Source organism: Uncinocarpus reesii, genomic scaffold (assembly GCF_000003515.1).
Source record: "Uncinocarpus reesii 1704 scaffold_1 genomic scaffold, whole genome shotgun sequence".
NCBI classification, from domain to species: Eukaryota; Fungi; Ascomycota; class Eurotiomycetes; order Onygenales; family Onygenaceae; genus Uncinocarpus; species Uncinocarpus reesii.
Genome location: NW_003052500.1, coordinates 1,372,805 through 1,387,986, shown reverse-complemented (window position 1 = coordinate 1,387,986; position 15,182 = coordinate 1,372,805). Strand labels below are relative to the sequence as shown.

Genomic DNA, 15,182 nt, shown 5'->3' with positions numbered 1-15,182 from the left:
GGGAGATCCTGTTGGTCCAAGCTGTCTAATTCCTGAGATTGAGGGTATCGAGAGCAGAAATGCGAAAGATTGAGAGGAATTTAGATTGTTCGGAAGTGGAGAAACAGGAGGTACACAGTCCGCACTCTCCTCCTTTATAGGTTTCTCGAAGACAAGCGTCAAGAATGGGGGAGATGAAGCATGCACGAAACAAGGCACCGCCACATGGTGAGACGCAATCTCAGAGTTTGGTAGACCTTGTCAATGTGCTAGGAATCTTTCTGCATCGTTCTCCATCCAAGGTGACACAGTCTGCAGATGATTCTCGCTGCCGAAAGCTGCCATTGGAGCAGAGTGGTTGTGAAAAAGTAACCTCCTCGGATTCCCTGTCTCTGTTGCAAGGCTTGTCGTCCGTATAAAGCCGGAATTGCAGATGAGAACGAGGTTAAAGAGAAGACGATCGACAGCCAATCTTCAAGGTTTAACTTGTCGGCATGCCCTGTTTCAAATATTCGTCTTAAGATGGACGTCTATAGGCTATGGGGTATCAAAAGATAAGCATCACCAACCTCGCCCGAACCCCGGATTTTCGACTGAAACCTGCAATTCATCAGAAAGCAGGCCCTAGCTCAGGATAAAAAAACTATTGTGTTCCTGCATCTCTCTTGTTGGAGCAAAAGGTGCTCCTCGTACTCGGCGTCTCCCTTGTCGCTTTCGTGAGCCCAAACCTTGATTGATGATTCCAATCTCGATGCCATTGGCGACCAACTCCGTATCATCATCGAAGGAGACTAAGCAAGCCATGGATCGCCTCAAGGACATCTGTCGTTTAACCTCGTTCAGGCTTAGTCGGATACGCAATCGACGTGGCTTGACGGAGCTTCTACGCCAGTCTTCCAGATCCTTGGCCTTGTCGCTCTTTAGAATGCCGGTTGGCATCAGTAATTATCCAGGAGAGTGATTTACCTCTGATTCTCTGAAAAGTGATGTTGCAAAGAGGGTTCAAATAAAATTGCTTCCCGCCTGGCCTCCAAAAGTCCATCAAAAAGGTGCCAGTGAGGGAATGAAACGGAACGTGAATACAGCCTTCAGAAACAGCCATCGCACTCCGAAAAACAAACTTGGATTCTCGCTCTGCATGCGTGTACGAATATTGATTCCAACTCATTGGATAATTCATCGCAAAATCATGCCGTGCAGCAGCAGTGCAACATCTTCTTCACAATCGGACCCCGAAAAAAGACAAGAGACAACGCACACTTCTATAGAGCCGAGTATGAAAGAGCTGACTTCCGTCGTCCATTTAAAAAAGCCACGGCTTGGGGCTCGAAAATGAAGCACGTCATGGCGACTGTTGGCTGCAGATATTTGGAACATCTTGGGCGCAAACAACTCGTCCACCATCCGCAAACAACGGAACCGACGAGATTTGTCGAGGTTCATCGAGGGCGGATGTGGGCTGATGGTTCGGTTAAACTTCCTCGCCCGTCGATTCCCCTGCACCCTTACGAGATGATTCCGATTGAGTTGCTCATTTGCGAAACAAAACCATCCATCTCCCCAAATGGACTGGTGAGGCAACATTGTTTCATTGTTCCTCGTGGTCTGATCTGCTCTCATTTTGAAGCGAGGGAGATTCAACATCCGCCTTCGAAACGCGACCCGGTCGTGAAGAAAACAATAATGAGAGGTCAGTATATGCTGAAAACGGTCAATGAGCTCAAACAACACTCTGCAAAGCACCAGAACACAAGCGTTTCAAGATTTTCGTTTGTTTCACCTCGGCGATGGAATGGCAAGTGCGGCTCCTGTCAAAGATGATTGCATCACCGGTCCTTTCCAATCTCTTTTTAATTCCACAGGATCGAAACATCGCCTCAAGTAGACTGTCAACAGACAATAGGCGTGCTTGAGATAGCTGACACTGGGACAAGCAGTGTGACGGACATCACTTCGTAGTTGCGTGAACCGACTGGAGTTGTAGCCAACGGATGTAGACTGCCGCTCAGAGAGAGGAGGAGAAGAGAACAAGACTCCCTGTGACACGAGGAGGGAGGTTGCTGAGATTTATATATCGCATGCTTTGGACCGACGTCAAGCCTCCCAGGTCAACACTTGCGCCTTCCATCTCAAATCCTCCGGTCCTTCCTCTTTCTGGAAATTACCGTTTTCGTACCTGGAACCGTATTTATGTTACATACATTCGATACATACGGGACCGCTAGGAATCTTTCCGTAACTTACCAGACACGGGTGTCAGGCTTGGCACCTGCTGCTTCTGGGAAGCCGCAGCCTCGTCCTGCAGTCACCGTGACAGATACAATGCGGAATTTGCCACTCAGACATCACCGCTCCCAGCAAAGAGGTAACCAGCCAGCGACCAGCGTCTCAGCCCAGAGATCAAGGGCTGATCACAAAAAAGAACGAGCCATCCCCAAGCCCGCAAATCAGAGCGCGCCTGGCTCACCGTTGCAGAGGAAATCCCCGCTTATTCAAGTTGTGTTCTTTTTTGAGGCCGCGCAACGATCCGATTAGCTACCGCTGCGCTGGGACGGGAACGTCCCAGACTTTGGTGAACGCTGCCCTGGGTGACGGGATTTGGATCCCTGAAGCTTTGGCTGCTCGTCCTGTTTGCAATAAATTTGTTCTTTTTGTCTGTGTCACTGCATTTGATTTCACCAACGCCTGAACCCTCGCGCCTGAGTGGTGGAGGGAAATACCAGGAAGGGCCCGGGCTTTGGAACTGCTTCACGGGATTTGCCGCATGTCATTCCAGGCCACCAGATCGGGTACAGGAGCGCCAGGAAATGCCCAAGCCGTTTTGCAACCACTGTCCTGGGAAGCGTGGGGAAAAGGTGTGCTGGATGCACCAACATGTTCTGATTCAGCCTGGCGAAAAAATTCGACTCTGTCCTGAACCACCCATCAATTGTTACCCAGGCTCCTGGGCCCTGATGACCTTTTTTTCGGTTGCCTTGTCTGTTTGCCTCTCTCCCTGACGGAGCGACTCCGTGTTCATTTCTTCAAGCAAATCACTCGTCCCTCACTCGCGGATCATCAGGGGCCACCCGGAGTCGTGCTTCGATACCCGTGGCCTGCGAGACTTACCTGAAACCCAAAGCACGCCACATCTGAGTTTTCACTTCGTGAGTGTTACCGGAGCTGTTTTCCCGCTTGAGCTCATCCAACCGTGTGGAATGAAAGGCGCCGTTTGATCAATCTTGATCAGCATCGGCTGGTATGCTTAGCTATTGGTCCCCCAAGCCCGGCCAATATGCACCGTTTGTATTGCACGAGGGAGGGTGATGCATGTGTTACTTCGCATTGCTTCGCGCTTCGAGTTGAAAGTGCGACGTGCCGCTTCCCATTCTTTGGGCCGTTCCGCTTGCAGATCTCATGGCCGGAGCGCTCAAGTTAATCTCAATCAGCTCTAGACTATCTAAACAGGAGCTCCCTTGCTACAAGGTCAAAAGAGTCATTTAGGTGTCCCTCAAGGTTTGGTTCGGGAAGCCGGGATTCTGGCGGAACCTCAAACAAGCAACCCATGCTTAGACTGCAGTGAGAACACCCCACCACTGAAAGACTGCAAATTGCAATGTTCTCCCTCTCAGGAAATGGCTCATCCGGTTTAACGGAACAGGCAAGTCATCCACGTTTTCCAGATGGCTTCTGTGGAATGGGAATGCGCTGCGATTCTGTCCCGAAGACACGGCCTTGGGGCAAGTCAGCTTTCCAGAGAACGATTGAAACGTAAACCGAAGTCGTCCATGGACCATAAGGCTGATGGAGCAAAGCACAACTCTGTCGCATCTCAGAAACGAAACTGGAGCGCGAAAAGAACAAAGTATTAGGGTTTCGGCCCCACCAACGGGTTCGTCGATGATTCTCCACACATCACGATCAATTGATATTCGGTTTTGGATCGCTTTTATGGCCGAGATTCACCCTTCCTATATTCATGTCGGAGGGATTTCTCGGAAGGGGCTCGGTCCCTGTGCTATGTTACGTTGCTAATAAAGTAAGAAACAAGATGCTTTCTTGCGCAAACCCCAACGATAGATCTTTGAGGCACCCTTCCGAAACAGTGCGCTAGCTCTGCACAACAGACATCACTCCGTTGTACCCCATAGCTGTTCAAACAACCTCCTCAGACACAAGGCGTGGTTGAGAAGAAGGGGATGATGGGAGGAAACGGTATTTCTGCAAAATGCACCGTCTGGCGATGATCTTCAAAAGCCCTGGCTTCTTGGCAGGCGTCAGAGTTCATTCCCAAGGCAAGGATGGATTTCCCAGGCGCAAATCTAGACCCTGGAAAGAGATTTCCCTCTGGATGGCGAACAGTCAGGGATCCTTTTAGCGCCTCCCTTGTGCATGGCTGTTGGGCCTGATTAGTGAACCGTTATCTCGTGCCAGGCCGAAAAGAAAGGTGGGGGGTTTCTCATGCATGCCCGGAGCTTGGGGTCGTTATGCAGGCAGGAGAGGTGGCGCCTATAGTTATTCCGTGACCTCGATTCTGTCCACACGGTCGTAGTTTGATTATCCAGTCTCGTCGCTGGCTGAGATACATCAACCACGCAAGTGCCGGGGAAGAGGTCGAGATGCATGAGCCAGAGAGTACTAGTGTGCAGAAACAAGTTTGATGATTGAGAAAGCGTGTTCATTCTCATGCACGCAGCCCCTTTCTGACATCTGTATGTTGAGATGGAGACTGCGTGGTGTCGGGTTCACCCCCAGAGCCGAACAAGCATCGTCAAGGCCCTTGCCTGGACGTCGTTCACACGGTGGGGTTGAAGATGAGTCATCATCAAATCCATCCTCGGTCAAGACTACCGGAATAGGAACAGTCCGCCCCTGCCCGAAGCAGACTCGCAGCTTCTTCAATGGTGTCAACAAACAGCGTTATTGGGAAGGTGGACGGGGTCCTCCCGTGTTCTGTGGTGGTTGGAACAGAGTCATTCTCGACCGATAGTCAGCAGCTTCATGAATCGAGCTGCCTGCATCGACACAGGCCAAGTTACCCGCTCCGCCCCTACCAATGCACCAGGCCACCATTGCTCCCGTCAGAAGGGGGGTGTTCCTATTATTAACTTATCACTCTGCTACAATAATATATGCAAATCAAACAGCACCGTGACCTGCCGGATGCGGACAAGAATTCCTCTCCACCCCTGCCCTGTCCGATCGGTGGCCGAACCGCTCTCCCATATTGCCCTTTTCTCACTCTCGCAGTCTCTCAGAAACCCTGGGATGCAGCACCACGGCCCATTTTCTGATGCATTTTATTCCCCAGGGCCCCCAAAGGAAAATGCGCGCTCCTGCAAATCAGCGTCAATGATTTCAAACAGACCGCTAGTTTCTCTGTCCCCCTTGTCCCTTCTCACAGCCTTGCACGGAATTTCTCATTTTTCAGGGAGAGAGAAAAGGGGCCGTGCACAGGCAGGATGGGTAATCAGCCCATATTAAATTCCGCCTTTATGAATGGTTATCCTTTTTTTCTTTAAAAATGAATATCCAGAGCGGAGGTACCGCGGATCCGAGAAATCTCGGATCTCTCTTACTCCTACCAAAAAGGGCAAAGTCACTTCCTCGACGACAAGACAACCGGTGCTCTTCTCTGTTTCAGCAAGAAAGCCCAAGTCTCGCATTCCTACATTCGCAGAAAAAACCTGCTGTTGCACCGAGTTCTCCAGGGGGCGGGACAAATGTATACATCTTGTCTGTGTTAAAAGCATCTGCATAACGAGCAGGGGTTCAGCTTCGCGCATCGAACAATGATGGAACGTCGGGGGGCTCGACTGTAAGCATGAAAAAAAAAATCTCGCCACACGTCGTTTCCGTCGTATCGGTTTGGTGGGTTCACAATGCATATACAAAAAAAAAAGGCCAATGAGACAGGTTACATCGGCCTGGCATTAACTTGTCTTTTTTTTTCTGCCTGCTGCTCCAAAATAAATCTTGATCCGATTACTGGGATAGACTCCGTCCAAAAAATGGTATTTATCAAAAGGGAGCTGCAAATCTTTGGTATCTGTATGCATAAAAGATGGGTCGCAAAAAGCAAATGAGAGGAGGGGTAAACTAGGCTGAGATGGAGGGTGACTTTGCTCTAAAGGGCCCAAAAATAGTAGCTGAATTGACAAGGGGCGAGAAATCAAGAACGCACTCAGAGCCGTTAGGTCATCACAAGTCGTGGAGTGAAGGAAGGGATATTGTTTTGGGTGGTAGATGTAAGGGGATATGGGGAATCCAAGTAGTAGAACAGCAGGCGAAGTGAACAGTGAGAAACGGCAAAATCATCACATTCGAGGCGGCAAGAGATCAGCTTTTCTTGGTTGCTAGGATACATTAAGCGCCGCCAATTTCTCTTCCACGCGTCTCAAGAGCTCCGGATCAGGCTCGGGTTTGATTTTCTTGGGTCTATTAAACGGGTTAGCGACGATCTCGGTTAGGGCAATATTGCTGCAGAGCAACTTACGGGTCGCGAGTACAGTCCGTACAGCGCTCATGTTCACATTTCGGACAAATCTTCACGCCGCAAGGGAACATTGTCGAGCACGAGTGACAAGTCCATCTTATTCTGCGTCTTGGTTTTCGCCAAACTCGTTCCGGCGGCTCATATGGAGGCTCAGCGTCACCTGGGTAGCCATCTGGGTACTTGTGGGGTTTGGCCCTAGAAAGAAACCCGTTAAAATCACTATCCCCAAGTCCAAGGTTAATGGAATACACTTACGGATCGCGGGGACATTTCTTGCATCGTATGTGGTTGCATTTCTGACATTCGGTTGCTCCTCCGATAAAGAGGGTGGAGCACATGTGACAGGTCCTCCTGACCCTCTGCAAAATCGGTTTGCGAACGAGATCTTGACCACCAGTCCGAGATGGAATTGTCAACGTAAATTTCTTTTGGCGAGTTTCAGCCTGTCTGGCCTGTTCGGTCTTTTCGGCCTCGCGGGCCTTGTCCCTTGCTTCGCACTCCTCCTTCGACTTGGCAGGCGGGTAGCGGAAGCATTTCTTGCAACGGATGTGGCTGCAGCCGACGCAGATCTTGTCAGCGCCAAACGTGGTGAGGCAGCGGTGGCAGTTGCGGCGAACTCGCATGCGAATTGGCTTTTCGACTCGCTCAGCGCCTTCTTTGGCAGATCGTGGAGTCACCCATTCGCCGGGTTCGAGGGTCAAGCCGTATTTGGCGAACAGAGCCCGAGCCTTCTCCTCTTGCATCGCGCTCCACCTGTTGACTCTATCTTGGTTGCTGGTCAGCTCTGGCCTGCTGCTAGGAGTCAGGGTGGTGGTAATAGTCGCTAAGGGCTTTGCACCGCTCCTAGAGATAAGGTCAGCATATTGAAAGTTTGACAACTCGCACAATCTCAGGATGGCTTACCTGGGAGAGGCAGCAGGAGGTTTTGGCTTGCTCGAATCACCAGTGATATCGGCAATGCTAGAGACAGAGTTCCTGTTCGAACGAGTGCCACCTTTTAGGACGGTTTTCATACGTTTCATGTACCTGGAAATGCCTTCGCCTTTGACGGACGTCGGGTTGGCGGGAGTTGATTCAGACATGTTGAATTAGGAGCAACGACGTCAACAGTATTTATTCTCCCTTTCCAGGATATCGGTAAATGCAGCACGAGGATGGTCAAAGCCACGACTAGTGGCGTACCGACGAATCAGTCGATCCAGTGCACCAAGGAAGGACCCCTGTTTTGTCTAACAAGAGCGACACGCAGGTGAGGGGGCGACCAATGAAGCAACTTTGCGTGTTGGAAATGTCAACCAAAGTGCGGAAGCCCGATTCCGTGGTGTTGGAATAGGGTGCCAGGACGAAACCAAAATGTCCCAGGAGACACAACCACGGCCTGGAGGGCGTCAAAAGGAACGAATGCGTTTTCTGTGTGACGAGCGACAACGAGAGGACTCTGTCGGGGAGATCTCGCAGGTTGTGCAGTCCGAAATTCGTGCAACGGGGTGACTGGGGTGATTGGTCCACGTCCTTTACAACCCGACTCACAACCGCCCAGGGTGGGATTGGGGGTAAACAGCACGCTGACCGGATCGGCCGTGGTCACGGAGGGAGTGGCGAGTCGCTGGTTACTGCACAGGCACCATCTCGGGGGGCAGACGCAGCGGAGACGATAGAGGTCGACAAGGAGGAGGTTGAAGAGGAGCGTTGGGAGAGAAGAGAACGACGTCGAAAGAAAGGACGGGAAGGCAGGCGACTGAAAAGAGAGGAAAAAGAGGAGAAACACAGTGGTTTCGCAATACGCCGTCAATACGGCCTGCGAGCACTTGGGACGATTTCATTCGTGGGGGCACACAAGGCCCAGCGGGGCTGGACGACCCGGCGGTGGATTGTGGGCCGCATGGACCAGTGAGATCCCGCCGCCTGGAACGGGGACGCGGGAAGCGACCACCCACCAAGACGTCGCCGTGACGGTACCGCTGCGATACCGCTGGTGTTTTACCGCCGGCCCACGCCCGACTTTTTCCCTTAGCGAGCCCCGTGCCCGCCGACCATTGGATCCCAACGTCTCGTGCTGGTACCGCGCTAGTAACTGTTTTTGCATCCCTGGTACCGGAGTACACGTTTTTTCTGGGCCCTCGTCCGCGTGAAGGACAAAGTATATTCGCCCACGAACGGTTGCATTCCAGAAAACCTTACGGAGGGGCACGATCTGGCGCTGCATGAGCTGATCCGGATGCGCAGGAGCTGCCAGTGTCAGATGGCGAGGCCGCTTTGCCCTCTGTCGCTTCGACACGTTCTCTCGTTTGGAGAGAGCACTCCAGGGAGTTTTGGCACGGAAGAACTGGAACCGTACCCGAGGACGTGGATTTCCCCAGATTCCGCAAACCGTGAGGATTTCCAGAAAGACATACCGCTGACTCAGGATGAATATTACCATGTTTTGGATTTTCGGTTTTCAATTCCGTACTGAAATACAATAATCGATACAAATACCTATCGGAACGTATATTTCGTAACAGAGCTCTCGACTCTTCTTCCTGCGTCCAGCCGTACTGGGCACTGCTGCTTTCATCGCGAGGATCCAAGTATATTATATTAAGCATTCCTCATGTATAACTACCCTATAGAGCGAGCCTGATATTGGGCCTGGCTCCAACGTCTCCAGAGGGCATTGGAGATTTCCGACGACGGTGAACAAACCGACATTTCGTCCAACAGCCGGCCATATTCTTAGAACCCGATGCCGCAGGCCACACCGTTTCAACAAATTCATCGTCACTTTATGCAAAAAGGAACGGTGCGATGCGAAGACCAAGCCTCACAGCTCAGGTTATGCGGGTTTGTTGTCGCAGAGATCAGTCCAGAGATCGAACGAATCAAGATTCCTTTGCTATTACGGCCCCTTCTCCCCGTGGTCCATTATTCGCCCCAAAACCGAGTCGACACAAAAGCGCGACCTTCTGACACTTGTACTAACAACCTGACCAGCCCCATATCTCGACTGTCATATCAAAGGGGGGTGGGACTGCCGCTGTATCAAAACCAGGTCAGCGGAAACTGGGACTCTTTCTTCAGAGTTGATGGTGATCCAACAAGCAGAATTCATCTGCCGAAACTTACCACTAATAAGAACTAACTCAAGCTCCGAGTTCTCCATCCTTCTCAATCAAATGGCTCCGCCCAGGCCTCTTTTTACTTTTCACCGTTGCCTGATTGCTCCAAGGAATCTGTCACTGTCACCGCTGTTCGTGGCGCCATCATAAATTTGCAAAATTGAGCTGTGATTTGAAGAACGGCGCGAGCGAGCAAAACTGTTTGCCCTCATCAAGAACTGTGACAAATATGCCAGGCGGTTTTGGAACTGAAGCTCCCTCCATTGTCCTGTTGTTCCCGCAATTGACTTCTCCTAACTTGAAACGGAAGAAGTGATCCAATTGTGACCAGATTCACGCTCCACGCTTCAAGCCGTCGCGTGGTTGAAAACAGTTGATTTTATGATTAGTGAACACCTGGGGTTGGTGCAGTCTGGGATACGAATACGGCACGGTCCAAAACTCGGTTTTCTTTGCTGGTGTGATTCGGTTGGATTAAAACCAACGATGATTTTCGTCCATTCAGGAACGCGTTCTGAGAAAAGCGATTTCGATTGGGCTAAAATGACTTTACCGTTGTCCTTGCTCGAAGTTAGCTCGCAGTCGGAGGATTAAAATCTCTTCCATTGTTCGCCTAAAAAAAGAGACCAGCAGGGGCATTAAAATAATCAACATGTTAGAGTTCTGGTTGCTCAGAATTTCAGGCACTGCTAAGCATTTGAGCCGAGTTCAAGACATCGTTATATCAGCATCCAGCTGATACATTGGATGCAACTTGGGCAGCTGGTCAGCGGTTAACTGGTTAATCCGTTCCAAGCCCCTTTTCTACCGTTCTTGGCGTTGTTTGCTCGCAATTGATGCTTGTTTGGGACACTTCAACTCCTTTCTTCACCAGGTCCATCCAACTAGCCAACGGAGTACTCCGTCCTGGCCCGCCTTATTTACGTTTATTCTCTTCTATAAATAACTATGTTAGATTCAGCCGAAAGCCTGCCGACAAAGACTCCTGAGCATAACGACAACCATGTTGGATCTCGGACCGACGATATCAGAACAGCTAAATCCGCCAATGCTGCGAAGCTGCATAAATTACATCGCAAGAAGCTCATTACACTGTCATACGCCCAAGATGAAGAGGAAGACATGAGAGTCGAGCTGAAGTACACTCAGAGAACGGCAATGCTCTATGAGGAGCTCTATCATAGAAAGGAGGAAATCAAGGAACTTGTTGCCTTTCACTGTGGGCTGACTCCAGACATGGTGCAAGTACACTACCTATCTGGCTTCATGGAAGCTTTAACATGTGCATCCCTATAAGTATCAACAGTGCTTGGTCGTCGTCCAAATTGGGGCTCAGAGTACCTTTGCCATTCAAAGTTGGTAAAGAGGCTTGCCCTGGAAATGCAGCAGAAAAGGCGCGGTCAGAAGCTGCAACCTATATCTGGATAGACAAGAATTGTCCAGACGTACCAATACCCAAGTTACGAGGCTTCGGAATACCTGGTGGACTTAGTGTGAGTTGTTGATTTGTCTTTAATAGCTGATGTATATAATGCGTATATCTTGCATTTGCTAATGTCTATGGCGGGAGTAGTTTTGCCAACCTGAAGCTGTTCCCTTATGGCAAAGGGCGAAGTTCCTGTTGTGGCGTTTTCTCTATTTTTTATTTGGGGACCGGAAGTACCCTGCTAGCAAGTATGTTCCTAGAAATAGGAACTCCTTTCTCGATCATGGTTATATCCTGATGGATTGGATTGGAGATGATGATGTGCAGATGCTCTCCACAACCTTCTCCCAACCACATACAGATATCCAGATTGTGAATTTGTATCGAAGCATGTCGAAAATTATGCTCTCACTTGCAAAGACTCCACAACCACGAATAGGAACTTGGACCGTTGATAATTATGGTCGAATCAGCCTCACAAATCGCCCCATTTTCTGCCACCTTCATCAGCTGGAGAACTGGTCTATACCTACTACCCCGCAGACTACAACATACACCAGTGCTGATAGTTTCTACTTTGACCTACTTGAAGGCCATGATAATCGGCTACGATATCAGGCGAATGCTGCAACCAACGAAAGTGATGCACGTGGTCAGGCAACGGATCTGGTGCTAATGCGAGCACTCCTTCATAGGTTTACCGACCGGCACCTTCGTGATGGCCCTTTTTTTATGCAATTGACAGATATGCATAATAGTAACATCCTCGTGGATCAGAAGTGGAATATCAAGCATGTTATTGATCTCGAATTGGCTTGTTCGTTGCCAATAGGGTGCTTGCTACCGCCTTTCTGGCTGACAGGGCAGAGTGTTGACCGTCTCAAGGACGCTGAGTACGAAAGATTCAGAGTAGAGTACGAGCGATTTGTGGACATTTTTGAGCGCGAGGAACAGAACATGAAGACGCCGTTGCATTATTCTCCTTCGGCGTGTATGAAGACAGCCTTGATCAGCGGACGATATTGGTATTTCAATGCCTTGCAAACACCAAAGGGTCTGTTTAATCTTTTCCGGCAGCACCTACGTTCACGCTTTGATAAGACACCTTTACCTGTTGTTTGTGAAGGAGTCTCCGCATTTTGGACGCGTGGAATGACGACCTTTGTACAGTGAAAAACGGATGAACATGCTCGATATCTTGAAGAGGTTTGTGATGTCTTCAATAGTGAGAAGAGCGGCAAGCCCATACTACACATCAGAATCATCCATTTGGGGTAATCATGCTAGAATATGAACCGCCTTGGCCCTTTCATCTCATCATCAGGGCATGGCTGTGCCGTTTGATCAGGTTTGACCGGCTGGTGTCCCAGTAACTCCCGTGTCATAACCACTTGTGTGGCACTCTTTCACCCCGAGTACTCCAAACGCCATACAAGCTCCCATATATCTTCCATCCCAGCCTGGAGCTACTAAATAGCTTTCGTTCCAAGTACACAGGCTGCCGCTTAGTCTTCACCTAACAGTTTCGACTTGATATCAATCACTTCCGACTCCCCTTCAACTTCAATAACCCTGTTAACCTCTGCGGTATTTCGCATCAGTTCCACTGCCCCGGCATAACTCATCCGTGACGAAGGGTTGCAGTTCTCAGGCAGATAATAGATGAGAACATAGGGTACGGATAGACGGCCGGAGGGCTTTTAAGCACGGTAAATCAGTTGGCCAAATTTCATTTAAGCAAGGTGCTTATACATACCAAAGTGAGCGGATAGCTGAGCAAGATAAACCGCGGCGAAGAATCTGGCAACTCATCCGCAACATCTTCCATGCTGGAATAGACAGCATCGTCTGCGGATCGGATCTCCTGGCTTTTAGTATCTATCATATCTGTTGATAAAAAGCGTGTTGGCGGTCATTGCTTCCTTTCGACAAACCCGGGTATCGGGGGGGATGGAATACAGATGACGGCCCTGTGGATCCTTTGCCCTTGATGTGCCTAAGCGGAATTTGCGGAGCTTCTCCTTAGTCTCTGACGAGAACGTATAGAGTCTGGCGTCAGACTGTTGAGATGGTCCCGACGGCTGTTAGTTACTGTCGTGAGCTGCTGCGGGGGGAGATGACGTTCATACCATAGTCTCGCTCAATATCAGATAAGGATATTACAAGGGGGAACAGTGGATGGCCCGACAGGCTAAAACAAAAGACGGAACTCAGCAATAGTTGATCGCAACGACGTGCACCTCAAAAGTCCGAAGGAGGTGGGGATTGCTGGTTGTTTGTCTCCAGGGTAGAGACTAAGAGCCCCTCCCGCATTGACTTGCCGATATTTTCCCAGACAGCCAGCACACTGCTCTCAACACCTTCGTTTATTCTGCCCTGCCTCCATGTTTAGTCGCATCGCTCAATTAAATCTACATATTTCCCCGCCGCTGTCCAGTCTTCTCCGTGCTACTGCTGCTTGTCCTATTAAGAGTCCGACTTCTCCCCTCTGCGCAATGACATCATCCCAGCGAACTGCGCTGGAGAACAGCAAGCGACCAATTGGCACGGCAGCATGCTTGATTATCGGAGACGAGGTGCTTGGTGGGAAGGTGAGCAATCATCATTTGGCCTTTGGGGAACATCTATGGCTAACAGCTTTCCGGTCGCCATGCCTCGCGCACATTGTGTGCGAGACCCGTAGACCGTTGACGTTTCGCTAGACTGTTGATACCAACTCCGCGTATTTTGCCAAATATTGCTTCTCGATGGGTGTACAGCTCAAGCGCGTTGAAGTGATCGCCGACGATGAAGACGAGATTATCGAAGCCGTAAGGCGGATGAGCAACAAATATGACTTTGTCGTCACAAGCGGAGGAATTGGACCAACGTAAAACAGCACAACCCATGGCTAATATTATTTTTATATGACTGGATGCTAATAATTTTGAGCTCACTAGACACGACGACATCACCTACCAATCAATAGCCAAGGCATTTAACCTGAAGCTGAAATTCCACGAAGCCGCTTTCGAGCGCATGAAACGGCTCTCAACCCCTAAGCAAGCCAGCCCAGACTTCGACTGGGACACCCCATCGCCCGCTCTGACCGCCCGACTACGCATGGTCCATATACCTACCGACGAAACCCGCCCGCTCTCCGAACAAGCAATGTTCATCGATGACGAGCTGTGGATCCCCGTGTCCATCGTCAATGGCAACGTTTACATCCTCCCCGGAGTCCCATCTCTGTTTGAAAGGATATTAACCCGTCTCAAACCAATTCTCCTCCCCAAGCTGATTGACCCGGAGGGAAAGGGGATATATCGATTCCTCTTCGCCACGCCGCTTTTTGAGAGCTCGATCGCGGAGTATCTGACCAGCTTGGCTGAGCGGGTGGCGCCAAAGGGGATCAAGGTGGGTAGTTATCCGAGATGGGGCAAGAAGAGGAATACCGTCACGCTGGTGGGAACGGATAAGGAGTATATGGAGAGTTTGGTGGATGAGATTGAGAAGAACGTGCAGGGACGGAGGGTGTCCAGGGAGGATGAGGATGATCCTCCTGCCGAAGAGGACGAGGAGAATTAGAACATTGAATGCAATTTTGTGTCTATATAGAAAGGTCGAATGCACAGCGTTTTATAGTTCCGAAGTATGTATCTTATTGGCATTAGCAAGACTGATTGTGTGGGATGGTTACAGATCAGATGACGCTGAAGCTTTCTTCCAGAGCCGCCAACAGTGAGGAGAAGGCGTATATCCCTTCGTGGTTCCGTATTGAGGATGCGCATTGCCTCTCTACCTTCCACCAGCGAGTTGGAATCAATAGGCTCATCCTTTGGTTTTGTGAATACTTGAGCACAATAGAGAGGCGCCTAGTACATGATACAATAGGACAGTTGGGTGGTGTCTTCATGATGAATGATGAATAGGCAATAATATAACGGAATAGATAGAATTCTCTAGAACTATAGATAGTCTGGTGGGCTTCAGGGCAAAATAAAAGTGGCCGCAATTCGCTGCTTGTATGCAGCGAATGGACTTACCCTGAAAACGTCCGTAGAGAACCCCTGGTGAGCACAAAGGAAACAAAGCGAAATGAAGACAGAAAGGGCCAGAAAAAGGGCTGGGAGATCTCAAGGTGTTTAAAATGCTGTAGAGAAGTACATTTTACATCAAAAAAAGAAACCATTTCCAGCTTGAATTTCGCGCAGAGTATTTTCCC

The 15,182-nt window shown here is 49.9% G+C and overlaps 5 protein-coding genes across 5 annotated transcripts; 3 read left to right on the top strand and 2 right to left on the bottom strand.

The window, feature by feature from the left end:
• Nucleotides 1–1,323: 1,323 nt before the first annotated feature.
• On the top strand, nucleotides 1,324–2,514 carry UREG_00657 (uncharacterized protein; the record flags this gene model as incomplete). The annotated part of the gene is made up of 2 exons (XM_002541097.1): nucleotides 1,324–1,669; nucleotides 2,240–2,514. The coding sequence occupies 2 exons, from the start codon at nucleotides 1,324–1,326 to the stop codon at nucleotides 2,512–2,514; spliced, it is 621 nt and encodes a 206-aa protein (XP_002541143.1).
• A 3,800-nt stretch (nucleotides 2,515–6,314) lies between these two features.
• UREG_00656 (uncharacterized protein) lies at nucleotides 6,315–7,536 on the bottom strand (the record flags this gene model as incomplete). Its single annotated transcript, XM_002541096.1, has 4 exons — nucleotides 6,315–6,396; nucleotides 6,455–6,649; nucleotides 6,710–7,297; nucleotides 7,358–7,536. The coding sequence occupies 4 exons, from the start codon at nucleotides 7,534–7,536 to the stop codon at nucleotides 6,315–6,317; spliced, it is 1,044 nt and encodes a 347-aa protein (XP_002541142.1).
• A 2,964-nt stretch (nucleotides 7,537–10,500) lies between these two features.
• UREG_00655 (uncharacterized protein) lies at nucleotides 10,501–12,151 on the top strand (the record flags this gene model as incomplete). The annotated part of the gene is made up of 3 exons (XM_002541095.1): nucleotides 10,501–10,797; nucleotides 10,981–11,045; nucleotides 11,245–12,151. 3 exons carry the CDS (start codon nucleotides 10,501–10,503, stop codon nucleotides 12,149–12,151), a joined length of 1,269 nt encoding a protein of 422 aa, XP_002541141.1.
• Nucleotides 12,152–12,483: 332 nt separating this feature from the next.
• Nucleotides 12,484–12,806, bottom strand: UREG_00654 (uncharacterized protein; the record flags this gene model as incomplete). Its single annotated transcript, XM_002541094.1, has 2 exons — nucleotides 12,484–12,675; nucleotides 12,735–12,806. The coding sequence occupies 2 exons, from the start codon at nucleotides 12,804–12,806 to the stop codon at nucleotides 12,484–12,486; spliced, it is 264 nt and encodes an 87-aa protein (XP_002541140.1).
• Nucleotides 12,807–13,473: 667 nt separating this feature from the next.
• On the top strand, nucleotides 13,474–14,545 carry UREG_00653 (uncharacterized protein; the record flags this gene model as incomplete). Its single annotated transcript, XM_002541093.1, has 3 exons — nucleotides 13,474–13,569; nucleotides 13,681–13,847; nucleotides 13,918–14,545. The coding sequence occupies 3 exons, from the start codon at nucleotides 13,474–13,476 to the stop codon at nucleotides 14,543–14,545; spliced, it is 891 nt and encodes a 296-aa protein (XP_002541139.1).
• Nucleotides 14,546–15,182: the final 637 nt, after the last annotated feature.